The sequence below is a fragment of the Alligator mississippiensis genome, chromosome 2 (assembly GCF_030867095.1).
Source record: "Alligator mississippiensis isolate rAllMis1 chromosome 2, rAllMis1, whole genome shotgun sequence".
Taxonomy (NCBI): domain Eukaryota; kingdom Metazoa; phylum Chordata; order Crocodylia; family Alligatoridae; genus Alligator; species Alligator mississippiensis.
The window spans coordinates 3,422,596-3,450,167 of NC_081825.1; the positions used below are offsets into that span (position 1 = coordinate 3,422,596).

The 27,572-nt window shown below is 53.6% G+C and overlaps 1 protein-coding gene across 2 annotated transcripts in view; it reads left to right on the forward strand.

Annotated features, from left to right (window-relative positions):
- The first annotated feature begins 660 nt into the window (after nucleotides 1-660).
- The window catches only part of ZNF638 (zinc finger protein 638), a 109,349-nt gene continuing 82,437 nt past the window's right edge, over nucleotides 661-27,572 (forward strand). The window contains exon 1 of one of the 2 annotated variants that reach the window (XM_059721410.1): nucleotides 661-1,103. In XM_059721410.1, the coding sequence (XP_059577393.1) occupies nucleotides 895-1,103 (209 nt within the window). In that variant the 5' untranslated portion in view covers nucleotides 661-894. The remainder of the gene's footprint in view (nucleotides 1,104-27,572) is intronic. The other variant, XM_059721409.1, reaches the window with a different exon arrangement.

Sequence of the window (27,572 nt, forward strand, 5' to 3'; positions counted from 1 at the left end):
AGACCGCACGGGCCAGAGACCCGGACACGGGGCTGCCCGAGCTCGCTGCCTCTCTGCACGGCCACGAGGCCCACGGGCTCGACCCCATAGTGGGACCTTCTGGCTTCTCCCGCCAGACTCCGGGAAACGTGCTTTGTTGCCCCGAAAGCAGAGTCAGTGCAGCGGTCCTCAATCCCCTTAGACTCGAGGTGCTCCTGGATAGACTCGGGGCGTCCCTCGGAAAACGCCATTCTTGGTTTTCACCCTTTTTTTGCCTACAGAAAAATACCAGAGCTGTTCGTCTGTTGCAAAGGGCTCAGAAAGACCCCACCCCGGCTGTGCATTTCTGTTTGCAGCCTCTGGGTTTCTCTTGTGGATCCTGCTTGCACCCACGGAAAGGATCTCGAGGCACCCCGGCGTGCCCTGGTTGGGAATCACAGCTCGAGTGCATGAATAGAGGAGATGGGAACCATCCCACAAGCCTGTGGCTGCTCCTCTCACTCCCCCAAACCCCCCATGGGCCTGGCTCTGGGGAGCTGCGTGGACTCCCCGGCCATGCCAACAGACCCCTGCTCGCCTCTGGGCAATCCAGGCCCTAGATCTGTCCCTGGAGAGGCAGCACCTGTCACTCACTTAGCGCGGCCCCAGCCCCTCTCCGGGCATGCAGCCGGCCGGACTGACAGGCAGCTGCTCTGGGGACCGCGCTTTCCGGGCCGGATTAGCGCGACGCCCCTCCACGCCGGAGAACAGAGCTCCCCTTGTCCTGGGAAGGGCTGCGCCTGCCTCTCTCCAGGGCTCGGGACTCGCCGAATCCAGCTCCCTGACCCGAACTGAGTCTCGTGCGGGGCCATTGCCGGAGCCCTGTGCTGGGGGACACCCCCAGGGACCTCGCTGCCCCCCTTCCCTGCCTGACGGATGCATGGGGGGGCCGTGAAAGGCCGGCAGGACTCGCTCCCTGTCCCCCAAGCCAGGCAGCGAGGAGCTGCAAGGGGCTCCGCTGAGCTCCGCAGGAGCTGGCTCTTGCGTGGGAAAATGCAGCCCTGGGATGACGGCCGGGGAGTCGAAGGCAAGTGGGCAACGGGCAGGACGGCCCCCGGGCAGCTGCCCTCGGACCCTCTGAGGCGGTAAGTGCCCCTCCACACACCCCAAGGGGATCCAGGCAGCAGCACGGTCCCCTGCTCCTCGTCCCCACACCGAGACGCCCCCCAGGACTAACCCAACTGTCCCAAGCAAGAGATCGGGGGGCTATGCCTGTCCTACAAGCAGCATCACGGTCACGGTGGAGCTGGCCGGGGGGCAGGGTGGCATGGAGCTGGGATCCCCCAGCCAGGACTCCCACCCCTGGGGCAGCAGAGGTGCAGGGCACAGCTTTTCCAGGATTTTCTGTGGAAACCTTATGGAAACCTTCCTCCCGAGCATGCGGCTGTTTTGCAGTTTGGGCATTTCTGGAGAAAAAGCAGGCCCGGTGTTTGAGCAGCGCTCACCTTGGGCATCTCAAGGCCAGCACTGTGACGGGCGCTGCAGACTCCCTGGGGCAGAGACCGCTTCTGTATTTTCCTTATGTACAGCGCCTGGCGCGGCAGGGAACTCACCCAGGGCTCCAGGTCTCAGGCCCTACTGTGTGAGGCCCCATCGCTGTCTGGCTAGTACTTTGCTATCAGATCACGCCGTCTCCTGGCCCCTGCGCCAGATCTCTGTTGGCAACAATGGCATTTCCTCTGCTTGGCTTTACGTTCCCTGCCTCTCCACTGCCTCGATGGCCTGGTTGGGTGACAGAGGCACCCCCTTATTGCACCCCCATGGGCGTGCGTGCTCTCGAAGGTCCCAAGCCAACCTCTTCCACCTCTTCCCACATCCTGGATCACTCCAGCAGCTCAGGTCTGCACCCCAGCTGCTCTTGCACCCCATCCCAGAAACAGGGCACTGAGGACACGGGATCCAGCATTTATAAGGGCAGGATCTTCATGTGAATAAGACTCTGCATCCTCTTCCACGTGCATCCTCCGCTGTATAACCGCAGTGGCACAGGGAACAGACGTCCCCAGGAAGGTCCCTGCCCTGCGTGCTCAGGCTGGAAGGAGCCTCGAGGGCCCCTTGATCCAACCCTGCAGAGATGCTCGCTACTCTGGGGATTTTGCAGGCTTTGCTGCGTGCTGGAAGGGGATTTTTCCCCTCCTGCTGCTTCATGGGTCAGAGGGGGTTTTTTTTTTTGTCTTCCTCAAGAGATGCTGGGTGCTGGCTGCAGTCCAGGCTGGGGATGGGACAGGGTTGTACCAACGCTCCTGCTGGCACCAACCCCTCAGGGTCCTGGCTGGACGGTCTTGCCTCTCTGCTCAGGTCACACTGACATTGCATTGCAGGCAGGAAGGGATTTTCAGTGGGGACCAGTCTGACCAGGGGAGTCAGACTGGTCCGCACTGGGGGGTTTTTTGCCTTCTTCCGCAGCAGGAGCACGGCCTCTGCCTGCGGTCTCTCGAGTATCCATTAACAACCTTTGCAGCAGCGGGATGTTGGCAGCTTTGCCCCCCCAGCTTTCCCTGTGGCCGGGTTAGGTGCGATGTCAGGGTTGGAGGTAGTTGTGGTATGAGTTTGGACACTGGGTTTGTCCGGGCTGGTTTGGACAGGGCTGATCCTGCCTCAGGCAGGGCTTAGACTGGATGTGACCTCTCCATGCCCCTTCCAACCCCAGGTCTCTAGGATTTCTATGATTCCTGCATCCCAGGCCAGACAGATGCCACCTGGTCTGCTGAAAACCTCCAGGGATGGAGACTCCTCAGCTGCCCTGGGCAACTAGTGCCAGTCCCCGACTGTTTGCAAGCCAGCAAATGGCATGACACCTGGCTCTTGCCTGGCTCCTGGGTTTGGTGCATGCTGGCTGGAAGCGGCTGAACCCAACATTTTCGGCTAAACACCCCCTGGACAATGCCTTGAGTTTGAGACCTGCTCAGGGGCGCTGGCTGGCATTTGCAGGGGATTGTCCAGTCACCACCCAACATTACATCTCTTGCAAGCCTTCCCTGGTCGCGACAGAGCTGGTGGGATGAGCGTCATGCCATGCAAGCAGCTGTGGTACCAGTCCCCTGGACAGAGTGTGATGCCCCTTGCTGCACAGCGGGAGGGGTCCCGGTACCAGGGACGCTGTGTCTCCCCTCTTTGCACCAAGGGCAAGGCTCTATTTATTCAGGACCATACGCAGATGCTTCTGGTCATCTCCCAGGACTGCCCTTCTGAATATGCCTCAAAGCCTCCTTCTCTGCTGCTGCAAAACCTCTGAGGCTAAAAAACTATTGGAGAGAGTCTAGTGGAGGGCAATGGAAATGGGCTCAAACTGCAGCAAGGGAAGTTGAGGTTGGATATTAGGAAAAACTTTCTCACAAGGAGGGTGGTGAAGCACTGGAACAGACTCCCCAGAGAGGTGGTGCAGTCTCCATCCTTGGAGGTTTTTAAGGCCCAGCTAGACAAAGCCCTGGCTGGGATGATGGAGTTGAGGCTGGTCCTGCTTTGAGCAGGGGTTTGGACTAGGTGTGACCTCCTGAGGTCCCTTCCAACCCTCCTTGTCTGTGATCCTGTGACTGGTTTATCTGAGGACAAAGACATTTATCCTGGGATCTTACAGACAGTCCCGGCTACTTGAAGATCCCATGAGATATATTGGTGGGACAATCAGGGCTAATTTGAGTTCATTGCCGTTCCAGCTGCCTGTGTAAACATTGTTGTGTGACTCCAAACAGCCTCTCTCTGTTTCAGTCTGAGCAATTAGCAGGATGATCCGGTCAGGAGAATCCCTGGGGCCCTGTGTCCAGCTGCTTCAGGACCTGCCTGTTTCCTGCTGCCTGCCCGAAAGGTCTCCCCCACCGCCCTCCACTTGCTCCGAAAAGCAGTTGACTCAGTGGAGACGCAGCAATCCCCACGTCCTTCCTTGTCTGGCCTTTTAGACCAGTTCCAAGAAATGGTGCTGATCTCTGCCTGCCTTTGCTCCCACGCCGTGGCCAGCTGAGTTCACAGGCCTGTGACCTTTGTGGCTTTGGCACCCCAAATTGCAACAGGTACACGCACAAATGTACACACATCTTGTATACGTGCACGCCTGCTCTCTCGCCCATACGCACATGCACGCAATCTGCCGCAGGTTGCCCTGACCATTCCTGCAGAGCTGAGGGAGGCTTTCAGGCTCTCCAGTGGTGGGGGGTATCGTGCCCTTGAGTTCCCTACCCTGGCCCTGTATTCCCAGCCAGTTGTCTTGAGCTTAAAGAGCCTCTATTTATGACCCTGCCTCCCTGGTGCTGTCATTCCAGAGGAGGAAGGCAGGGAAGACGACCTTGACTGCAGAGGCCTGGGGGGGATGGGGCAGATCCCACCTCTTCTTCATGCTCATTGCGGTCAGCTGGTCCTGCTTTACCCCCGCGGGAACCTGCTCTGGTCCACAGACTTTGAGCTCAGGCCCTGGAAGGAAGGAGACCTCATGGTGGGAGCAGGGGGACTCCTGGCTGACGCAGGGTCCCCCGCTTCTCCCTGACAGAGGGTCTCCAAAGAGGTTCCTTGTCAGCTCCCAGCTGCTATTGTTGTGTCTGAGCCCCTATTGAGAATGGCCCTGAACCCTGGGCTGGGGGACCGTGTTGGGTTCCTAATCTTGGAAGTCCTGCTCTGAGCTGCTCCGTGCCTCAGTTTCCCCTGATACTTGCTCTTCCACCTCACCAGGGGGCTCCCCACACAAATGACTGAGAAGGGCCCATGGGAGAGCACACTGGAGGCATGGAGACGCCCCTTCCCTGCTGGGAAAACCCTCTGGCCATTTGGTGTTTGTGCATGTGTTCTGGCTGGGATCAGCGGTGCTGTATTCCCCTGAGCAGGCGCAGGGGAGACCCAGCCCACGTCGTAAAAAGCCCGTGGGCAAGCATTTGCTGCAAAGGTCCATGGAAGAGACACGTGTGGCTCAGAGCATGGCCAAGTGCACTCTGACCAAGGGTGTAGATATAGAGGGAGGCATTCGTGCATGGGTCCATGTGCACAGGCATGTGTTTCATGTGTCCACATGTGTGCCGGTGTGTGTGTCAGCCATTGTGGGGTTGCTGTGAAACAAGCCCTGCCCGTTCATTCCTGCTTCGCACCGACTGAAGAATGACATGAACACGGTGCCAGGGATGCCGAGTGCTGCCCAAAGGGGAGACCCCAAGGCCAGCCCCGGGCATGTACCAACCATGGGGCAGGAGCTAGCAGGCAGGGCTTGTTTCCCAGTTCAGGTCAATGGAGACAATGCCACCCATGCCAAAGCGTGCTGGTGGGGGTACACATGACTTCCTGGGAGACAATGCCACCCATGCAAGCGTGTTGACGTGACATATGTTTCCATGCACCATTCTAGGTCTGTCCAGTGTGCACGCCTGCCCAGGCCTCCGCACCCCTGCTTCTGTGAGTGCATAGGAGTCGTGTGCATGCAGGTGTGTGCACATGCCTGCCCATGGGGTGGTGCATGTTTTCCTGTGCAAGCCTGCTTATGAACACAAGAACTTTGAGGGTGCTCATCCATCCCTCTGCTCTGCTATGATGGGGATGTTCCCGGCTTCTGGGCCTTGCTGGCTGCCCCATAAAGCTGGGAAGGAACCTTTTTCCCCTCCTGCTACTACATGTCAGAAGGGGTGTTTCTTCTGGCCTCTCAGCAGTGTTGGGTGCTGGCTGCTGGGGACGAGGATGGGGCTGTGCCAATGCTCCTGCTGGCACCAACCCTGCAGGGCCCTGGCTGGAGGGTCTTGCCCCTGAGCTCCAGCTCAGATTGATGCTGCACTGGGGACAGGAAAGGGTTTCCCCTCTGCTCAGACTGGTCCGGACTGGGGTGGGAGGTTTGCCTTCCGCTGCAACAAGGGAGAGCCTCTGCCTGGGGTCTCTCAAGTGCATTTAACACCGCTGGCAGCAGCAGGACACGTCCCCCCGGCTTCACCTGGGGCAGATTCAGGTTTTCTCGGTGTCTACAGGCAATGGGCCTAGTTGTACATCAGCATTGTTGCATAGTTTTAGGATTAGATCAGACAAAAACGTGTCTGGGATGGTTTGGATGAACCTGACCCTGCCTGGAGCAGGGGGATGGATGAGCTATGACCCCCAAATGTCTCTCCCCGCCCTGCTTTTCTATGTTTCCTTCAAGCGACTGACTGAGAAGTGCCTGCATGTCTGACCATATCCTGAAGTCTTTTCCAGGAGACACATTCCCAGGACAACCAGCAGCGGGGGCCCGGGGTCCTCTGCATCAGTCCTGGTGGCGCTGGGGGGCTCTGTGCTGCCGGCAGGGATGACGGTGACTGGCTGTAGGACTCACTGCTCCAATCTAGTGCTAGGGGTGCTGTGCTCAGTGAGACGTCAGCCTTCACCGGAGAAGTCAAGCCAGGATCATACCCCATTTTGGACCTTAGAGACCTCCTGGCATTATTCCTAGGAGCAGGGATACTGTCCCCCCAACTTCCCAATCAATTAGCAAACAGAAGAACTCATCTCCACTTTCTTAAATCTCTTTCAGAGTTTGCATGCTCTCTGCGTCCTCTCCAGAAACTGGAGCTCTGCTGCATGGCTGCTGTAGAGATCACCCCCCCAGAGGTAGATGCATGATAGCATGGGGTGCAGTGATGCCTGATCTTCTTTCTGATGCTTTGGGGATGAACAGCACAGACAAGCTCCCATCCGGGTTTTTCACTCTGTCTCCAGCACCTCCTGAACCCTGATGACAACAGCCTTTGCAAACCTGTCCACATCCTTCTTGAAGCTGCTCCTCAGCTTCCCATCTGTACAGGATCATGGGGAAATCGGGCTGGAAGGGACCCCATGAAGTCACAGCTAGTTCAGCCCCCTGGATAAAATCAAACTTTGGTTGGATTATCCTGCCAACAGTCCCAAGAGGCAGGGATGCGGGCGGATTGGAGACGGAGGTTAGGAGGAACTTGCTGGCTACAAGGGTGGCCAAGCATTGGAACAGGCAGCTAGGATCAGAGAATCACAGACAACAAGGGCTGGAAGGGAGCTCAGAAGGTCACATCTAGCGCAACCCCCTGCTCCAAGCAGGACCAGCCCCAACTACATCATCCCAGCCAAAGCTTTGTCTACCTGGGTCTTAAACACTTCCAAGGATGGAGACTCCACCACCTGTCCAGGTAACCTGTTCCAGTGCTTTACTACCCTCCTTATGAGAAAGTTTTTCCTAATATCCAACCTCAACCTCCCTTGCTGCAACTTGAGCCCATTGTTCCTTGTCTTGTCACCTGCCCGCACTGAGATCAGCCCAGCTCCATTCTCTTTGCAGCCCCCCTGCAGGGAGGTGAAGGCTGCTCTTCAATCCTTCTCGGTCTTCTCTTCTGCAGACTAAATAAACCCACTTCCCTCAGCCTCTCTTCACCAGTCCTGTCCCCCAGTCGCACAACCATTTTCATTGACCTTTGGTGGACTCTCTCCAATGTGTCCACATCCTTTCTGTAGTGGGGGTTCACAAGTGGACACCGGACTCCAGATGTGGCCTCCCCAGTGCTGAATAGAGGGGAAGAATCACTGCCCTCCATCTGCTGGCAATGCTTCTACCAATGCAGCCCAGGATGCCATTACCCTTCCTGGCACCAAGGGCACATTGCTGGCTCCTGTCGAGCTTCTTGTCCCTTGTCACCCCCAGGTCCTTTTCTGCAGAGCTGCTGAGTAGCCAGTTGGTCCCAGCCTGTCCCAGTGCAAAGAAAAGTGATGGAGTCTCCATCCGTGGAAGTTTTCAAGAGCAGGTTGGACAGACCCTTGGCGGGACTGGTTGAGTCAGGGCTGATTCTGCCTTGGACAGGGGGCTGGGCTGGTTGTGACCTTGTGAGGTCCCTTGCAGCCCGACTCTCCCATTATCCTGCACTCCTATGACACTAAGCGACTTGCCCAGGGTCACACAGGGAACCTGTGGCAGAGCAGGGGAGCTCCAAAGTAGCTGCTGGACCATCTCCTTCCCTTGCCCATAGCTCTGGGTGGCAATCACTTTGCCTGGCAGTACCAGGCCACGTAGAGAAGGGCCAAGCTAATAGCACAAATACCAGAGGCTCCAGGCTTCCTTGTGGAGCCTGGAGCTATTTCTGCCCTCAGCATCATCCTCCCAGCACGGCTGTTGTTCTCCCTGGAGCAGGGCGCTCATTGGGTGGAGGGGCCGGGTGGAGCGAGGAAGCCAGGGATGGGACACAGACGTGCCCCTCATCCTCCCCAGCACAGGTTGCATGTGCTGGCAGGGAGCAGAGGCCACACAGAGGGGAGCCCGGTGCTGCTGGCAGGGGAGCCGGGGTCTGGGCTGGCGGAGCTGTAATCAGAGCGTGGTGCCTGGGGAAGGTGACAATCCCTGTCCTTGCCCACCCCTGAGGGGTCTCCAAACGTCTGAAACTCAGCACCCTGGGGACAAATTCCCTCCACGAGCCGCCTGCTTGCTCCATGTATGGCCGAGAACAGCACGCCGCTACCAGCCCACTAAAAATAGCCAGGGGCAAAAGAGAGCAGCGCGCAGCACCCGGCATGGGAAGGGGCCTAGCGTCTCCTACAAGGACCTGTGCATGCTGCATCTGCACCCAGATCCCAGGGGCTGTCTGGGATCGGGCCCACAAAGCCCGGGTGGGGGAGGGATGTTATTATTGGACGCCCTAATTGGCATCGGTTGTGCATTCCCAGGGCAGGGGCGGCAGAGTTTAGCGAGAGCCCTGGATTAAACACTGCAACGGTCTCTTGTTTGGCCCCAGCCACAAGGCAGGGATGACCTTCCTCTGCCTGCGACCCTAAGTGTCCTGGGTCTGACCCCACTCCTGCCGAAGCCTTTAGGCCATATGGGAGCTGAGTGGAGGCCCAGGTGCCCCCAGGGTGGATGGAGACAGGAGGTGTATTCTGGGTGTGAACAGACCGGTGCCCTGTGATGGCATCCAGCGCCACTGCAGTAGCGGTCCCCGGTAGCAGGCAGTTAGGGGACACTCTCCCCTGGAGAACAGGTGTGAAGGAATGATTGAACTGGGAAACCTTGAAGTCTTATCTCCCCCTCCAAGCCCTTTGCTCTAGGTCCCGGCTGTTAGCTCTCTGGATGCACCCAGGGACCTGGGGTGAGAGCACCGGGCAGGGATGCAGGAGATGCAGGTTCAGGCGCGGCTCTCTGAGCCACGCTGAGTAGGCTTGTGGGCTCTTGTTTGCCCAGAGCAGTTTTGTGGCTGCCTACAGGACATAGCTCTGAGCCCCCAGTTTTCCTTGTGAGTCCTGTGGCTGTTAAGTGGCCCAGAGAGACCCTCCACCACCCTCAGGTCTCTGTGCAGCAGGGCATTCCTCGAGGACCCCGGGAAGAGAGCATCCAGCTGTGCTCTCCCAAAAGAGCTGGCTGCCCAGCTGGACGGTCCTCAGGGCAGTTCCCAGCCCACATGCAATGCACAGACACTGCAGGCAAACAGCTGGACCCACCTCTGGCTGTCCCACCTGCTTGGGTTTGTGTCATTCCCTTGCATGGGATGATCAGGAGCCTGCTTTCTTGTGCTGTGCTGACCTGCGTCACCCCCGGGTCTGCTCGCCGTCACCATGCTTGAGTATCTCCTCTCCACCGTGCTGAGGTCCGGGGTGGAGATGGTGCCTCCCCTCTCTGGCTCTGGCATTAAGCAGATGACAGAGCAGCAGGGGGACATTTCTGTGCAAGGTGACAGTCAGACGTCACCTTCTCATCAACTTTATTTGTGGTCCTACAGGCAGAAGTAGCTGGGGACAGGCTCAGAGGAGCTTTTCTGGGCAGGAGGTTGATGTGGATACAGCTGCTGCCATATCAGCCTGCCCCTTGGGCTGAGCACAACAGCACATTCAAATACCCAGGGATTGTTTTGTATTTGAATACAAAAATAACACATGCTTTTATCTGAAACCGTGGAGGTTAGCATCCTTTTAAATAGCAGTGAGCCCTCTAATGGTGTTCACTATGTTGTTTTATTAGGCACTGCCAGAAAGGCACCGGGTGCATAGCTAGGCCCAGCAGCTTCGTCATGTCCTTGTTGTATGGAAAGCAACAGAGAATGAGAAAGAGAGGAAGACAAGAGTGAGGGCTGCAGGAGACGGCCCCGAGGGGGTGCGTGCGTGTGTCTGTCCATCCTCCAACAGCCTGCATCATGTATGTGGTTGTCTCTGAGGACAGCCGAGCCCAGAAGGATTTAAAGGAGCAATGCAAAGGAAATAAGGCGGATCCGTCCCATTGCACGGCACGCGTGAAACTCCTCGGTGCAGCGTTCCCTGGCATCTGCTGCAGTGTCACGGTGCAGAGCCCCTCCTCAGTCAACTCAAACCTCCGCTAATCCCTGCTGTGTGCTCTGGATATCTCTCCCTTGGTACCGCAAAGGGTACCAGGCCACAAAACAAACCGTATGACCTTCATTGCCCAGCACTGGGGGAGAACGGGCCGATCGGGGGGAATGGAAAGGCCAGGGAGCTCTGTGACCCAGGAGCATGCCAACCATGCCAGCCCTGTCTGGCGTGGGCAGCTGGAATGTTAAAGACGTCCTAACTGTTTTCCTCGCCCTGGCCTCCACCCCCAGTCCGCGACTCGCTTTGGACGTGGTCCCTGAATGTTGCTGGAGACGGGAAGCATTTTGCTTGGCTCCGCAGGGGCGCGCACTAGGGCGATCAGGTCATCCCAAAGCACGCTGGCTTCATTATTCATGAAAGCCCTTCCAGGTTTGCAGCTAGCGCCGTGCTCTACAAACAGGGTGGCTGCTCTCGGTATGTTGCAACAGCTGGGCTTGTAGGGGGGAGAGGCAGCACGGAGCGTGAGGATTTGGAAAAGGGGCGTGCAGTCGGCGAGATAGACCCTCGCGTAGAACACAGCGCCCATTTTTCTCCGATTAAACATAAGCTGGAAGCTTTACTCACAGGCTCGGGGCCAAGGGCTGTCTTGTTCAGTGTATTAAAGCAAAAAGGACTTCATTGGAATGAGTTAAAAACTGTGAAATAGGAGCTCCATGCCCAGGAGCAGGTGGCAGACCAAAAGCTGGCTTGATTGGTGAAGTATCAAGACCATTAAAATAACCGTGGGTTATTTGACCCCAGCGATCTTCCCTGCCCAGAGCTGGAGGGCTGGACCTGATGATCTCGCGAGGTCCCTTCCAGCCCTAAATGTCTGTGACTCTGTAAAAGGGAGAGAGGGTCGTTCACACCTGTGGAGTGAAGAGTTTAGAAGGAATCAGGTAGATTGTGAGTCACAAAGTCAAGGGACTCCCTCCGCGCTGCCTAATCGGAAATGCTGCGGCCACGGCCAGTTGGCTTTAAACTTTGGGCGGGTCAGGAAGCTAAGTGCACCCTCCTCTGGATCCGTCCCCGGCACAGAGCTTGCCGTCTCTGCCTGACTGTCTTTGTGACCTGGGGCACATGGCACCCTCCACCTGTACCTCCGGTCCTTCCATGCCCGGTGTCTTTTGCATGGAGGTTTTTAGCTCTCTGGTGCAGGGCTTGCTGCTTTCCCTGTGTTTATGCAGCACCTGGCACAATGGGGCCTGGATCTCAGTTGCAAGAGGAGCCTGCCTGTGGGAAATAGCTTGTAGCAGCAGCCCCAGGCACTGCCCTGTCACTCTGGGCTGCTGTGGTGGGTCCTGACCTGCCGCTTTGCATCGCCCCTGTATCCTCTGCCGCCCGAGAAGGTGTCCAGACAGGCAGCCTGCTCCGTGGTGTCTTAACTCATGAGCTTCCACAGCCTGGGCTCTCAGGGGTCCCTGACCTCTGTATAGGGCCCAGCCACGGCTAGGAGGGGACAGAGCCCACCTGGAGCAGGGACACGATGAATGTGACCCCTGCGAGCTGGGGCTGTGTTGTCCTGTCCTGGTTTCCCTTCTGCACTCACCATCTCGCCAAACTCGGAGTGACTTGCAAAGGGACCAGCACCAGAAATGAGTTTCCTCTTTCCCCTCTAAAACAGGGAGCTTCTTCCCCTGTTCAGCCACCCCCATCCACCCAAGTCCACCACACCAGCCAGGCCCAGTCCTGAGCCATGGGCAACATTTCCTCTCTAACGCTGTCAGGGGAGCATCCTTTGGGATCCTGCTGGGCCGTTAGGACCAGGAATGGGAGAAGGGGAGATGCTCAGCTTCTCCGTGGGGTCAGTGACCGTGCCCGGCTTGGCGAGAGCGTGGGCTGCCACGGCTGACATTGATGCCTGTGCTGCGTTGTTAGGGGAGGCGTTTGTGACTCTCTCCGAGTCATTCAACTGATGGAAACGAAGGCCCCGGCTTTGCAACCAGAAGATGAGAATCCAAAGCCTCTATCATTTTTTATTTTTTAAACAGGAATCATACCCCCTGGTGAGATCGGCATGGACCGTGGGGGGTTTGCTTTCCTCGGCAGAGGGGGCACGGCTCTCTTTCTTGGAGCTGTGGAGGTCGTAAATCTAAAACGAACACAAGGAAGTTGTGTTTCACCCTGTGTGTCATTCAAGGGTGGAGCTTGTGGCCTGGAAACTCAGAGTTTAGCCAGATTTGCCAAGGACTTCAGTGGCTATGGAGCAGGGAGTGAGGGGCACGGCCTCTGAATCAGACCTTCCTGGACCTTCGATGCTGCAAGGGAGAGAGGAACAGTGGATAAAACCCTGGTCTGACCCAGTCACTCTCCCTTCCAGCCTCCACTCTCTGCCCCCGTGACACAGGAGACGGGCATGACGGACCTGGGGTCTGCCCCAGCGCACGGCAGAACTGAAGCTCTTTATGTACCTGGGGCAGGTGAGGGTGTTGGCGGCGTTCCTGGACAATGCACCCAGCATCTGTGCAACAGGCTTGTTTGTGCAGTTTTAAGAACAGACTAGGCACACACGTGGCTAGGATGGCTCAGACGGGGCTGGCAGGGGGCTAGACTCGATGTGACTTACCGAGGGCCCTGCCAGCCTGGCTTAAAAACCATGCTTGTATATGGCTGGTATGTAGCAGAGTCCCTGAGACGTGGATGCATGAGAGCTCCCTGGTGCTTTCATGACCTAAATGATATCGCTCCCTCCACTGGAGAGAAAAGTCCCCTTTGGCCAGTAATTTTCTGGACTCCCCGGGCTGTTATTCAGTATATTTGTATTAGAGAGCTCTCCCTGTCACACATATGCACGCACACAAAGGCACGCGTGAATACGTAGACATGCACAAACACCCCCTCCGTGCATGCACACGCACACACACAGTGTGGTGTCTCTTCCTGCTTGGACCCACTACAGCATCACGGCAGGAGCCCTGTCGGCTGACATCAGTCACTCCCGACAGAAATAGCTGCTTCGCAAATAGATCGCTGCCTCCGAGTTGCTGCAGGAACATGTAATGAGGGACTGGGCGAAGAGGAGATGAAACCATGCTTAAAGATAGAGGCATCGCCGATAGTGTGGAAGTAGATGATGACAAAGTGCCTCTGGGGCAGGGAGATGAGAGACCCCTGTTTTAAATCCTGGGGATTTAGCTGAGATTGGCAATGTGGTGTCTGCAGCCAGGCCAAGTCTCTCCTTGCACCGGTGTTCATCTGGAGTGACTCCGGAGAACTCAGTAGTCAGGTCAGGGTAAAGACGGAGCAAGGAGAGGAAATTCAGGGCCCCCCACCTCAACAATACTGCCCTTGTCCCCGCTGGCGTGGTCATGGCCGTGACTTAAATCTGCCGCTCCTGTACATCGTGCAGGGGAATTGCAGCCCCGCGGGCATCCGGCCTCCTGCTCTGCTTCTTGTCTTTCACTCGGAGCCTCTGTGGATGTGGGGCCAGCTTTGCAGAGGGATGGATGGTCTTCTGTGGGGCTGGGCCCCTCAACTTCTCACACATATATACACACGTGCGTGTACACACACACGCACATGCATGTGTGCTACCACCTCCTGCTGGCTGCATCTCTAGCTGCTTTCCCAACTCTCTCTCCCACACACATACACACGCATACACGCAAGCATGTGCATGTGCACACGCACACACACACACACACACACACACACACTTTCCAAGACGGTTGCAGAGCAAGCATGAAATCTGTTTGGGTTGCCTTCTCCATCACTGCCATCAGAAATGCATCTAAGGGCTAAAAGGTCACCTCCCCAGCCCCAGCCCCTGATCATGTGAGTCGTATAAATAACCCAATTAACCGAGCGACCTTGGGGAAGCAGGTGCCTCGCCTCATCCACAACCCGATATCCCGACACAGAGGGCAAGACACCGTGTGCAGCTCTGCGCTGGGCCGGGGAAGGAGTAAGATGAGACCCTAGCATACGCGGTGCTATGGTCCTGAAGAGACGGCGCAGGAGGGGACGGGGAGCTCAGAGTGCATTGCTGCCGGCTGGCTGTTTTCTGGGGGAGAAGGGGCTGCATTTGAGGCACCTGGTAGGGGAAGGGGGAGATGTGGGTTCTGGTGAGCAAGCTGGTAGGGGAGACATCAGTCTGAGGCTGTGAGAGAGGTTGGAGGAAAGGGTAGTTTTCCCACGAGGAGGGTGGTGAAGAACTGGAAGAGGGTCCCCAGAGAGGTGGTGGACTCTCCACCCTTGGAGATGTTCAAGACCCGGCTAGACACTGGGATGATGTAGTTGGGGCTGGTCCTGCTTGAAGCAGGGTTTGGACTAGATGTGACCCCCTGAGATCCCTTCCAGTCCTCATTGTCTATAATTCTCTGACAGGAAGGGGTGAAGCTGCCCTGAGGGTGCTCCCAGCCATCACTCTCCAGATCTCTGTCTGCAGCCCCGTGGTGGGGAGACACTGGCTGCACTTCACCTCCTCATTTCTGGGCTTGGCACACATGAAGCAGGCACTGGGGAAGCAGAGGAGGCCAGACAGCATCAGCCCAGGGTGCACTAGCAATGCAGTGTAGGTGTATCCTGAACATGGCACACTGCAGTTGCCCCTTGGGACGGCCACTTGCCCTCCATCCTGCCAGTGCAATGGGCTTAGCAGGCACTGGGGACTCTCCATCCATCACATGCATTGGTTAAGCTTCAGAACACCCTCTGGAGTGACTCTGCTTTTACCTACAGGTAAACTGAGGCACAGCTCACATAAGTGACCTGACTCAAGGTAGTACAGTGGTTGGTCCAAGACAGAGGGACCTCAGGAGGTCACATCTAGTCCACCCCCCTGCTCAAAGCAGGACCAGCCCCAACTACATCATCCCAGCCAAGACTTTGTCTAGCCGGGTCTTCAACACCTTTCAAAAAAGGGAGGAAGGAGGATCCAGGAAACTATAGGCCTGTTAGTCTTACCTCAGTCCTGGGGAAGCTCTTTGAGATAATTATCCAGGAGCACATCTGCGAGGGGCCGGCAGGGGAGGTTATGCTCAGGGGCAACCAGCACGGGTTCACTAGAGGTAGGTCCTGTCAGACCAACCTGGTGGCCTTCTACGACCAGGTCACCAAAGCCTTGGATGCAGGTCTTGTGGTGGACGTAGTCTTTCTGGACTTTAGGAAGCCTTCGACACTGTCTCTCACCCCATCCTCATTAAAAAATTAGGTGACTGTGGTGTCAATGCCTACACAGTTAGATGGGTTGCTACCTGGCTGGAGGGCCGCACCCAGAGAGTGGTGGTGGATGGGTCATTATTGACCTGGAAGGACGTGGGCAGTCGGGTCCCCCAGGGCTCGGTCCTCGGGCCTGCACTGTTCAACATCTTCATCAGCGACTTGGACGACGGGGTGAAAAGCTCCTTGTTCAAGTTCGCAGATGACACTAAGATGTGGGGGGAAGTGGGCACACTGGAGGAGAGGGACAGGCTGCAACTAGATCTGGACAGGTTACAGGGGTGGGCGGATGAGAACAGGATGGGTTTCAACACTGACAAGTGCAAGGTGCTGCACCTGGGGGGGAAGAACCAGCAGCAGACCTACAGGTGGGGAACTCCCTTCTCGTCAGCGCGGAGGCAGAAAAGGATTTTGGAGTCATTAGTGGTGCCAAAATGAATATGGGCCAGCAGTGTGGGGACGCGGTCAGGAAGGCCAATTGCACCTTGTCGTGCATCCACAGATGCATCTCGAGCAGGTCCAAGGAGGTGATCCTCTCCCTCTATGCGGCACTGGTCAGGCCGCAGCTGGAGTAGTGCGTCCAGTTCTGGGTGCTGCACTTCAGGAGGGATGTGGGCGGCATGGAGAGGGTCCAGAGGAGGCCACCCGCATGGTCAGGGGCAGCAGGGCAGGCCCTACGAGGAGAGGCAACGGGACCTGAACCTGTTCACGCCCCCACAAGAGAAGGCTGAGGGGGATCTAGTGGCCGTCTACAAACAAGTCAGGGGGGACCAGCAGGCATTGGGGGAGTCCCTGTTCCCCCGAGCACTCCTGGGAGTAACAAGGAATAACAGCCACGAGTTGACGGAGAGTAGATTCGGGCTAGACAACAGGAAGCGCTACTTCACTGCCAGGGCGGCTAGGATCTTGAACCAGCTTCCAAGGGAGGTGGTGCTGGCTCTTGCCCTGGGGGTCTTCAAAAGGAGGCTAGATAATCACCTAGCTGGGGTCATTTGACCCCAGCATCCTTTCCTGCCCAGGGCAGGGGGTCGGACTTAATGATCTGCTCAGGTCCCTTCTGACCCAACCAACTATGAAACTATGAAACCTCCAAGGATGGAGATGCCACCACCTCCCTGGGGAGCCTGTTCCAGTGCTTCACCACCCTCCTCGGGAGAAAGTTTTTCCTAATATCCAATCTCAATTTTCCTTGCTGCAGCCTGAACCCATTGCTCCTTGTCCTGCCATCTGCCCCCACTGAGAACAGCCCAGCTCCATCCTCTTTGCAGCCCCCCCAGCAGGGAGGTGAAGGCTGCCATTCAATCCCCCTCCGTCTGCTCTTATCCAGACTCAATCGGCCTAGTTCCCCCAGTTTCTCCTCACTAGTCCTGTCCCCCAGGTCCCAAACCATTTTCATTGCTCTCCACCAGACTCCAATATATCCACATCCTTTCTGTAGTGGGGGAAACATCCCAGGGTGATGGAAGCAGGCAGCGGGGTGCACAGCAAAGGGGTCCCCTGGAGTGCGCCGAGGGTCCGCGCAGACAAGCCTGAGAGAGGAGAGCTGGGGGGAGTCAGACGTCGGCGGCACCAGCTGCTCTTTTCCTGCTACCTGGAAAAAATAAAGCCAATTTCTATTCTTGGAGAGTCCCGATGCAGTCAAACCTGCGGGCCCGGGCCCTTTTCCCAGCTCAGATGCACCATCTGGTGGGAGAAGGTGCTCAGCTCAGGCTGGCAGGACACAGCTCCCATCCAGACAGGGCTGCGGTGCAGGATAGCACCCCGGCAAAGCCCCCCCAGCATGGGCAGAGCTGGCCTAGCAAAGCTGCTGTGTGGCACCCTCGCTGTGCCTACCTGGTACGGGCACACTACTGTGATCTCCCTGCTAAGCCAGGCTTATGTCCTTCTGATCCAGTTAGTCTTTAAGGTGCCACCCTGCCCTGCCTTATCCCTGATCAGCATTCCCAGCGTGAGCCATGCTGGCACTTTAACCCTTTGTTCTAGGGTTTGTTTGCTGCCCCTGCCAGCACCTTATAGACCAACTCAGTCAGAGATGCCAAAGCTTTCGTGAGCCTGAGCTCACTAAGAACATCAAAGCTGCCATGTCCCGAGTCAGACCCCAGGTCCGTGCTGCCCAGCCTCCCATGTCCCACGGCAGCTGGAAGGGAGACTGCCTGGGTCCAAGCAGGGTTTTCCCCTGTTCCTCTCCCTGCAGCCTCCAGCACTGAGGTCCAGGCAGGGCTGATGCAGAGCCCGTGCCCCTCACTCCCTGCCCCAGAGCCCCCGATGCCCCTTTCCTCCCGGCACGCGTCCGAGCCCTGGTGAATTCGGCTGCACTCCCAGCTCCCCCCACATCCGGGGGCCACGAGCTCCATCTTTAATGACACGCTGGGGGGAGAAACAACTTCCTTTTGCTAGTTTTAAACTTCCTACCCACTAGTTTCATGGTGTGACTCCTTTATTGAGAAAGACAGTCAATAATAAAGCCCTAGTGACTTTCACTTCACCATTTAGTATTTTGGAAACCTTTCTCATACCCCGCCGCCAAGCATTTCTTTCCCAAACTGAGCAGGCCTGGCCTTGTTAGTCTGTCTTCATAGGACAGCCCCTCCACACCCCTCATCATCCTCTCTGCCCTTCTCCCGTTCTTCTCTCTCCTTTTGGAGGTGCAAGGACCAGAGCTGGGCACCGTATTCAAGGTGTGGATGCCCCAGGGATTGACAAAGGGGCATCACGATCCTTTCTGTTTTGTTCACAACTCCCTTCTTAATAAGCCCTAACACTTCATTTGCCTTTTTTTAGGGCTGCTGAGCACCGAGCTGATGTTTTTAGCCAACTATCCACTGTGACTCCCAAATCTCTTCCCTGTGTGGTAACAACTCATGTAGAGCCCATCGTGGTGTAGCTGTAGTTTGGGTTTTTGCTCATGTGCATCACTTCACACTTATCAACATTGCATTTCATCTGCCATTTAGTTGCCCATGTGCTCAACAGGGCCAGGTCCATCTGTAGGTCCTCACAGTTCGTCTTGCTCTTTACCCCTCTGAATAAGTTTGTCATCTGCAAATCTGGACACCTCGCTTTTCCAGATCATTTATGAATATATTAAACAGCACCGGTCGCAGCACAGATCCCACTGTTTACTTCTTCCCGTCCTGAAAACTGCCCAGATGCTGATGAATAAAACTGGCAATAACTGACCTTCTGGCAACCATAGAAAGTGCTTGAAGTGCGAAGGAATATTTTTTCGGGGGAGTGAAGGACTTGCCATCTTCTGCGGATGGTCTACCATATGGGGATGGGAGTATCAAGAGCTGGTGGGGGCCCTCTGCCTTCCTGCACCTTATGAGGATCAGCTCTGCATTAACTCCCTGTGTGTTCACATGGGGTGGGTTGAGCCAGGAAGAGGAGCCAACCCCTGCACATCTGCAGGGGAGCAGGGCTGAGCTACAGGCTGCGGCACAGAGCAGTAGGGAGGACTGGAATTTATCCCATGAAAAAGTTTCTCCTAAAAAAATTGGGGGGCGTTTTTCACATACAATTTTTTATGCACCCCACCCTCCATGAAAAAAGAAAGAATTCAAGATTCGAAGGAAAATGTCAGTTCTCATTTGGTGAGAGAGTTGTTTTGTGCGACCGGGTTGTCTGTGTAGTTTTAGGAATAGATTAGACAGTGTGGACGGGATGCTTTGGATAGGCCTGATCCTGCCTTGAGTATGGGCCGGGCTAAATGTGACCTCCTGAGAGCCCTGCCAGCCTGACTGTTCTGGGATTGTGTGATTCATCGCGTCAAAAGTTTTCTGGGTTTAGCGCATTTTTGTTTCAGACTCTCAGGAGGGAATGCTTGCCTTCTCTTCGAATGACTCCAACTCTTTCCATTAGAAAAGTGTGTGCTTTGTGGCAGGGGGGACTATTTTGACAAGTAAAAAAAGAAAGAAAAGAATACTTTCATTTAAAAAAAATACTTTCTCTTCTTAAAACTTTCTCTTAATTTAAGCAGGTCAAAAGAACCCACTTTGAGATCTGTTTGGGTGTGTCTACATGAGATGCTTAATGCACAGTAACCTAATAACGCTGCGCAGTAGCGTGTCGCGGGCTGGACTGTGCTAATACACTACTGCACAGTAGTATCACTAAGAAGGCGTTCACTGATGCTACTTCACAGTAACTCTAGTTACTGCACATTTACTTAGTACTTTATTAAGCAAGTACTAAAGTAAATGCCCAGTAACTACTATGACGAAGGGTGTTTGTGCCCAAAAGCTTGCAATTAAAGAGGTTTTTTTGCAAAAATCTAGTTGGTCTAATAAAAAATACCACCTCTACTGTGAGTCCTGATTCCAGTAACTACTGTGCATTAACGAATGTGTAGATGCACCCTTTGAGTAGGAAATAGTTGAGATTTTTTTTGAGTAGGGAATAGTTAAGAAGAGTGAGAGGGGACATTTTCCCCTATTTGGCTCAGGTGTTTACCGCCTACCCTTACGGAGAAAAAATGCAAACAGATGGAGGGATTTTTCCTGGCAAAATGAAACAAAAAAACCCAAAAACAAGCCAAAAGGACAATTTTGAAAGAGTTTTAAATATTAACACAAACATCGAATAACTTGCTTGTTCAACAATACTTTGTTTCCCCACTAGATTGAAACTGGGGAATAAAACCAGTTTCAATCTACCCTATGGGCAAACATTGTGCCAGTTCTGATTTACATTTATTTGAGGGTTTGCTGTGGTGGATGTGAGCAGAGAGGCTCTCAAATAACTGTTTTGAACTGTGGGTTTTTTGCCCTGGGAACACATGAGCATGTTTCCAAAGATCCAAGAAGAGTCTGTTTTTGCCCATGCCACCATGAGCATGGTCACTGTGCCAATCACGGAGCATGGCATGGCTGCAAATTAGTGACAGTATTATATGATGTATGTACATATGATTCACTGTGTCCCATAGCGTCCTGTGATCATAATACACAGTCCACACTGCGGTTCAACTTTTGGGGAAAATTAATGTCATTCTCCCAAGCTTTATCTCCTTGAGATGCCAAAACAGGTTCCACTAGAAGCAGTTTGTGCAGATCCTCAGAGCAGCTATTATGATAAAACCATCCTTTCATAAACACCTGGAGAAAGAAGGGATGCTCAGGTGGGTTTGTTAAGAAAAAATCATGCCAAACCAACTTGATTTCCTTCTTTGACAGGATAACTAGCTATCAGATGAGGGGAATGCAGTGGATATCATATCCTTGGACTTTTTGATGCAGTCCCATGTGATGTACTCATAAATAATCTGGATGGATGTTCAGTGGATGTATAACTAGCTGAATAAAAAATGGACCAGTATAACTAGCTGAATAACCATAAGTGAATCAGTGTCAGAAGGTTGCATGTGGGTGCCACGAGGGTCCGTCCTGGGTCCTGTGCTGTTTTTACATTTCTATGAAAGACCTTGATGCAGGGGAGAAGATTTGGGATCAAAGCTTGCAGACAGCAGAAAACTGGGAAGGGCTGTAAACACTTTGGTGGATAGGAGTGGCAGCGTAAGAGCGATAGGTAGACCTGATGGTCCAAAAAGTATGCAAGAGACAAGGATTTTTTGGGTTGATATGTTTTATTGGACCAACTGTATAGTCAGGATAGTGTTAGCCAGGCTTTTGGATGCAAGACTGTCCTCGCACAATTGCATCCCAGCCCCTTCAGCATCTCTGTTGCTATCTTCCGGATCCTTTCCAGTTCCTTGACATCCTCCTTCAAATGCAGAGTGCAGAAGTGCATACAGTACTGCGTCTGAGGCTAAACAGGGCTGAGTCCATTTCTCCACTGGACCTATCTGCATTCAAAAGCTTGCCTAAGCTCTATCCCAACTATATGTTTGGTCCAATAAAAGAGATCACTCTAAGGAACCCTTGCAACTCACGGATAGGAGTAAAATTTAGACCCAGAGTGGGTAATAACTTGTTCCTCACCATGCAACAGCAGCTCACCAGAACTCGCTAAGTGGCACAGCTCCGTGCTGGGCCGGGCAGCGGGGATGAGGCCGCGGGTGGGCGAGGAGCAGCATCCTGGAGTGGGATAAGTGGGTGAGGCTGGGATCTCAGATCCATGACAGCCCAGGACAGAGCCACGATCCATTCCCCACATGCCCCTGTGAGGGGTGCCAATTCCATGGGCAGGGGCATGTGGGGAGCAGATTCCACCTGCCCTGCTCCTGGATGCTGCTTCTCACCTGGCCTTGGCCCCATCCCAGCTGCCCGGCTGTGTGCCCTGTCTGCTCAGGTCCCACCCCCAGCGGTGGGTGCAGGGCAAATGGTCTGGGGTGCCCGGGTAGCAGGGCAGCCGGAAGAAGCCGCCACCACCAGGGCTGCCGGGAAACGAGTCCAGCCCCTGTGCACCCAAGAGTGGTGGGACCAGCTGCACATGCCACAGCCCAGGTTGATCCCCACGCCTGGGCCAGACAGGACTGAAAGACCTGCTGCAGGCCAGACAAAATCCCTTGGCAGGCCAGATTTAGCCTGCAGGCCGTACTTTGCCTGCCCCTGATTTAGAAGGATCTTGATAGTCTGGAAAATAGGGCACTAGACAACCAAAGGAAATTCAACAAAGGCAAGTGCAAGGTGCTGTACCTGGGGGAGGAAAAGCAATGCAATGCAGCGCAGGTACCAAAAAGCAAAGGCTGCTTTGAGTTGCATTAACAGAAATCTTGTCTGTAAGGGCCTTGCCAGACCTTATCCTGTAAGCTGAACAAACCTTAATCAGCTTAGTGTTGTTCAGCTTAGTGGAGCAGTCACACAATAAGGCAGAAAACCTGCTCTGACTGCCCCTCACCTGCACAGCTGGGATTTGCCAACTAGAGGCTTGCTGAACCAGGGCAGGACTAGGAGCTATGATAGGGCAAGTGCTACAGTCCTTCTGCTGCTTACTGCCCTTCGGACTGGCTCTGCTCCCGGTTCTGCTCTGCTGTACTCGTTAAGCTGAGTAACGAGTGCTTCAAGCCACTTAAAAGGTGTTAATGTGCAACCAGTCTGGGAGCGAAGAGCTCCAGAAGCCACCTAAAATTATCGTGTAACAAGGCCCCAAGACATGGGAAGTGACAGTACCGCTCTCCTCAGCACTGTTCAGGCCTCCAAAGCAGTGCTGTCTGGGCTCTGCATGTGAAGGAGGATGTCGAGAAACTGGAAAGGATCCCGAAGCTGCGGAAGGGGTTGGAATGCAGCTGTGCAAGGAAAGGTCGAGAGAACGAGGCGTGTCTAGTTTGGGGAAAAGGCAATTAAGTCATGATAGCAGCTTTCACATAGTTGAAAGGCTGCCATAAAGAAGAGGGAGAACAACTGATCCCCCTGCTGCAGAAGGCAGGACACGAAGCAATGGCTTTAAAACACAGCAAAGCACATTGAGATTCAATCAGAAAAATACATTCCTCGCAGCCGGACCAGCAGAACAGCGCAACCAGCTGCCGAGGGAAGCTGCAGCCTCCTTCCCGAGCAGAGGCTGCATGGACATCTGTCTGGGACGGGGTTGGGATACTGCAGCCTGAGATGGCCCTGGATGTCTTTTCCAGGTGTGAGATTTTATACACAGAGGAAAAAAGGGGCATAGAAAGAGCTGTGCGGTGGTTAAAGTGAAAGGACGGTGCCAAGGTGATATGTGGTGGTGCCAAGGTAAAGTTCTGTGATGGTCCAGATTTGCAGAAGGCAAGAGATGTTGTGGCTAGCTGGATCAACAATAAGGTTGGGATAGAGACAGCCACACTTTTTGGGTATAGTGGTACACTTCCTTATGTCTCCAAGTCATATTTAGGGCTCCGAGGGAGGCGGTAGGCGCTTTGCCTAATGGGGGAGAGAGATCCAGAGAGATGAGGCACTGCGCAAGAGGACAACAACAGCACACAGCTTTCCCACAACGGCATCGGGCGGGAAGAGAATGAATCTCATGGGTAACTTGCTGGGCTGTGCGTAGGTTGGTCCTTCTCCACCCCTTGAGCTCATCAGGAGCTCAGCCATAGATTATGAGTGGGATATGGCCCAGACGGAGCAATGCCAACTGGTTACATCCACATCAGGGTCTGGTCCGAGCTGACAGATGCAACCACACACACGTGGAGAGCAAGAGTTGTCTCGGGGGGGGGCACGTAACAAGCATGCCCAACCCTCGTACAGGCTTAAAGGACAACGTCTCAACCCCACAATTTACCGTGTAAGCATCCCTTTGTCGAATCCAGTTCGACTCAATCCAGTCGAAAGCAGATACTGAACTAGGCTCTGAATAACGGGGGTGCTTGTGACAATAACTGTGCCAGTGCTGTGGGAATCACTGAAAACTCGTGAGCCAGCTGAGTGTGCTGTCTCCAGAACTAAAACGGTGCTCGGTGAAGTCACGCTTCCTGGTGCAAAATAATCCCCCCCTCCGCCCCCCACATCAGCTTTTTCCAGACCCTGTTGCTGACATTTATTTTACAGGACCTGCTCAATGCCCTGCCTTGCAAATGTTTCCCTACTGCATGGGCTGCCCGTTAGCTTTGGGGCGCTGGTTATGGTGCGGGTGACAATCTGTAAAGCCCCAAACCATCTCGGACCAAGTGATACGAATGGCTGCTCGTTCCCCTCCGTTATTTGTTGGGCTCCAGCGACGTACCCCCTTACACCCGATGTGACAAGTTTCCACCCTGCGCCCCAGTAGCAAAGGGACAACAGGGCATGAATGTCAGGGCATATTCTTCAGGAGCACCCCCTTTGGAGCCAAGGCCTCAGGGGACCAACTAGGACTTAGCTGTCGGGTTAATCCTCTGAGATATTTTCATAGCAGGCTCTGTGATGCTGCAGGGAGCGTTGTATTTCAAGACATGTTCTAGGCATTTGCATTTGATGGGAAGTGGCATTAACGTGGCCTGGAGGGGTGGTGATGGTGACAGTTAATCACTAAAGGATTACTGAGACACTCTTTTGGAAATATTGGGAGTCAGCATCAGTAATAGTGTCGCATGCTATTATAGTCAGGGCTGGTAGCACCATCTGTTATTAGATTGCTTGACCCATTGGCTTATAAACCGGTCCAATTTTAATGGTTCGGCTGTATTTTACATGCCATGGGTCTCCCTCAAGCTGTTTCTTTCTTTCTTCTTTTTTTTTTTGTTTTTTAATTCTCAGCCTTGAGTTGAGCCATTTCCAAATATGAAGCTAGGAAAAAATACGTTCTTTTTTAGCATTAAAACAATCGTCATGCTTTTTATTGGACAGCTCTAGCACCCCCATGATGCGGAGCAGGGACTTGAAATGTGATAGTTAGGTGGCCTAATTGTCAGGTATGGGTTTGGGTTTTTTTGCTGTTCCCATGAGAATCAACCCAAATTTAGCCTTTGAAAGCATTGCGGTTCTCATATGCTCAGTAGAGGCTTGAGAAGGTTTAGCAGCTAAAATGTCATGGGATCTTGATTCATCCAGTGCAAAGAAAGAAGAGTGATCCCTCTAATGAGTTGCTAATCAGTATTTGAGTTTCTCTGTCTTGTTCAACGGGTGGCCCAGGCCTTACGGGCTTCTTTTCATCACCGGCTTCTCTATGGTGCTCATTACTGCAGCGTCCAGGTGCTTCACAGACATTCATATTTTTATTTTCATCACCTCACTGTGCTGGCCACATCACTCCCACGGCTAAGATACTGGTGTGCTTTAAGGCCTTTGGCTCAGTCAGATCTTTCTTCCTGTGAAGGGAAGGAATAATACCCATTTTACATCTGCCAAACTGAGCCTGACAGATTAAGATCAAAGGCATCTAATTTTGGGTGCCCAGTTGGAGTGACCTAGGACTCGGTTTCTCATAGTTGGCATTGTCATCCTTCATAGTTGGAGGAGACTGCGCTTCATCTTGTGACAAAGATATTTGGCACGGGTTCTTTGGTGGCTGATAAAGGGACATAAGGTCCTCGACTGGACAGATGGTGTTGGAGTTTGCAAGCTCGCAGGGCTGATCGGGCTGCCAAAACATTTGTTTTTCTCAGCAGGAGGCTGTGCCCCTGCAAAGCACCACTGATTGCAGGTACAAGTCATTAACCCCTTTGCAGACCACAGTTGCTAGAGTGTCAAGGCAAAGCACAAGGAAAACAAGGTGTGTACAAGCAGTGACCGTGCACAGAAAGTTTGCATTGCATGGCTTGTGCCCAGCTTCATTAGGGACAGAATCGAGCTCCCTCCCCTGGCATCTGGTTGCCTGACTTATGAGATCATTGTTGACCCTCAGACGGGCCAAGAAAGGTTCAAAGAGCCAATTCCACCAAAATTAAATACTCACCCCATAAAAACCCCTCCATTCATAAGAGCAAATTCAGTAACAAAATAGAGAGGAGATAAATGACTAAACAGTACACGCAAGGCTCATCCGACATCTGATTAACATTGACAGCGTGCGCATTTATCTCAAGGCGTAACAATCCTAGCAATATCTAAAAGCAGTTACATTTTTAAATTTCTAAGTCCTAGATCTTAAAAAAGCCTCTAACAGGTGACTAGTCCGGTAGAGAAAGGACTTTTTAACCTAGATTTCAAATTAAGTTTTAAAATGCTCCTATCTTAGCTCATCTGCAGATGGGCTATTCAGCAAGGGCACTAGTTCACGGCTGAAGAGCAAAGATTGTGAGATGAAGCCAGATTTTTATACTCTTTGGCTTGGCTAAAATACCAAAAAGGGCTATGAAATAAGGTAAAAATAAAATATAAAAGTGTTCCCAATAGGTGCTACTCTGATTTATATTTACAAGGCTATTCTTCTTCCTATATAAAGTGTCTAAAATTAACTTTGTCTATCACCGAACTGCCAAATGTCCCCGAGACGACCTTTTATTAACCTTAACCCCAGTTTTGTTCCACACGTTTTACTTCGGTTCTCTAAAATGGTTTCGCACCTTGTGACATTGTCTCACCTGAATCTTTCCTTTTCCTGTTCCTATCTTAGCAAAACTATGGGGAAGCAGATACAAATCACTCTATACCAGCCCATCATTAAGCAGCTCAAGGCCTACTGTAGTCTGCACTGTGCTCATTTTTCTTGCGGGTCCCTGCCCCAGATGCTGCACGGGGTCCTCACGGGGACGACACCTCCCTCACTGCACAGTTGTGATCCGGCCTCGGAGCTGGGTGGGATCACGTAGGCAATCTGCTTACCAAAGCAGCTTACAGATATACAAAGGAGCTGTGTCAAAGCAGCTACTTTTTGTGGTTTAAATTAAGCTGTCATAACTCTGTCTATACTTCCCAGCTCTTCCAAAACCCCTTCCTAGACCCAGATGCTGGTATTTCTCTCTCCCACATTTAATCACTTATAACGTGCGTATCCATGTTCCCAGTGTAATTAGCACATCTTCTTGTCTTGTATCCCAGTAGAAGTGCAGCCAAATCCTTCTTGCCTCTCTCTCATGTATGCTTCCACTGATTTCAGTGGGAGTGACGACAGCAAGCAGGATTTGGTCCTTCGAGGATACGTTTCCTTCAGCCCCATCTTGTTCCCACTTGAAATCTGTGTGTCCCTCCTTCTCTCCAGGTGCTTCTAATAAGAGCTGTCAGGAGAGCATCACGCACTGTCAAGAGGAATTGGGTGAGGACCCCACGTGAAGGTTTGAATGTGAGCAGAGCCCTTGTCTCACATTCCTCCTATGAAACGCCAGGCCCAGATAACTTTAAGTAATGTAATCATCTTCCAAGAATAGTGCTGAAGTTTTCTGTTTAGGAACAATTTCCCAAAGGGGTTTCGAATCTCCATACAGCATTAAGACTAGCCTAAAAAAGGACTCTACCAGCAAAGGCCACTGGCTAGATTTTGTGCTAAAAGTCTGAGGCATTTGCTCTAGGAGTTTGGGAGCTCCTGCTCCCACATCCCCAAATAATCAGAGGTGTTTCCTAATAGAACTGGATGGGGAAGGAGGGAGGGGTAGCTGCAGTCTCTATAGGACAGTATTTCAGGACTTATTGTGCTCTCAGCAAGGATCTGGCACCAAGAACCAGTTTGGGAGCTCAAATTTTCCAGAGTTATACTCTCCTTCTAGTTTCAGGGAGTGGTCAGCCCTGCTCCTATAAACAAGAGGATTGTGATGGGAGGTCTGCGCTGTCTCCTACAGAGGGAATGAAACAGCTGGGATCTGAGGCCAGCCAAAGGCCAGCCTGCTTCTTCTATGTAAGTCCAGACTTGCC